General features: G+C 46.6%; 1 protein-coding gene across 1 annotated transcript; it reads left to right on the top strand.

The window, feature by feature from the left end:
- Positions 1-268: 268 nt before the first annotated feature.
- Positions 269-928, top strand: EI90DRAFT_3015434 (uncharacterized protein; the record flags this gene model as incomplete). The annotated part of the gene is made up of 5 exons (XM_039056897.1): positions 269-335; positions 488-548; positions 591-693; positions 742-773; positions 829-928. The coding sequence occupies 5 exons, from the start codon at positions 269-271 to the stop codon at positions 926-928; spliced, it is 363 nt and encodes a 120-aa protein (XP_038917582.1).
- Between the last annotated feature and the right edge of the window lie 357 nt (positions 929-1285).

The raw sequence follows: 1285 nt of genomic DNA, 5'->3' as shown, positions 1-1285 counted from the left end.
AGGGGAATACAAAAATGCTAGCGGGCATCTACGAGTTGTGGCGTTCCAGAGAAGCTGTCATCCATAAGAATGATGGAGGCCTTAGTTTGGGCCTATTAATAGATGTAAATGCTGGAAGCAGAGTAGCAGAGGCCCAATAGTAATGGGATGTTGCAACTGAGGGAGTTGGGACTTCGACACGTTGTGTCGGTGTGTTTGGTGTTGTTTATGTTGGCCCTCGGGTTACTTCAATCCCAATCTCACTCTCCGTGAACACAACTCACTTACCATGCCTCAATCTAGCCAGAAGCGAGCAATTGATTGGGGGCAGGGGAGCCTAGAAGCGGCACATGAAGGTGTGCCCTTTCTCTTGGAACAATGCACTTATGTGTGGTTCACATTCGTGCCATGACTGTGCCATCTTCATAATATGGGTAGAGCTCCTGGCAGAAGTTAACACGTGTAAGGAGTTACTTAAACTGTTTTTTTGTCTTCAAAAACCGACTAGAGTCAAAGAAACGCGTCCAGGGCCGATTCCAATGCCATGCGGCTCTGAGATTGACCATAATGTGCGTAAGCCCTCTCATATTATCAAATCTGATGACCTTCAGGTCAGATACCATCAGGTTCCCCCAACTTGTCGCTTCGATCTCAAAACCTGTCACTGGTACTAGGGCATTGGCAAGAAATCGCAAGGTGGCCAACCATTACTGGGTACATTCTTACCACGTACTGTTGTTATGAGTAGACTGTGGTGATCAGCGGCTGCACTCGCGAGATAACAAGGGACTAAAGTAAGTACCAAAGTTGACTATTATTGCATTTAACTATGGCGCTTTTTATATCTAGGCCATGCTACAAGGTGATTGGTGCACGGACCAATCGGGAAGGCAGTGTCGCATGTTTGGGATGTTGCATGCTAGCGCTGTGCATGGGACATGTTGCCTGAACGGTGACAAGACTCATAATCCAACATGTACAGGTGAGTGCTTAACATCTCACCATGCGCTTCTCACTAGTAACGGTGCTAGGCAAACCGCAGTATAATATGTCGCCCTGAACCTCACCCCTATGCTTTTCTCCAACAACGCTCACGGCACTCTTGACCCCCCGTTGTTCGCCTCAACTTTTTCGCTGTTCAAGTTCCTGACACTGCAACAACTTTATGACCCCTCACTTTTGATTGTCATTTCATTATGTTTTTGCGGCGCTCCAGTCATATTGTCCCATATCATCATGTCGACTAGTCAATATATAATCCTTCATCCAGTCAGACATAAGCTGTCATTAGACAAGATTTGACCCG

The sequence above is a fragment of the Cantharellus anzutake genome, assembly GCF_015039405.1.
Source record: "Cantharellus anzutake strain C23 chromosome Unknown EI90scaffold_17, whole genome shotgun sequence".
Lineage (NCBI taxonomy): Eukaryota > Fungi > Basidiomycota > Agaricomycetes > Cantharellales > Hydnaceae > Cantharellus > Cantharellus anzutake.
The sequence above is the reverse complement of the archived record's forward strand: the minus strand, read 5'-3'. Positions and strand labels throughout refer to the sequence as shown.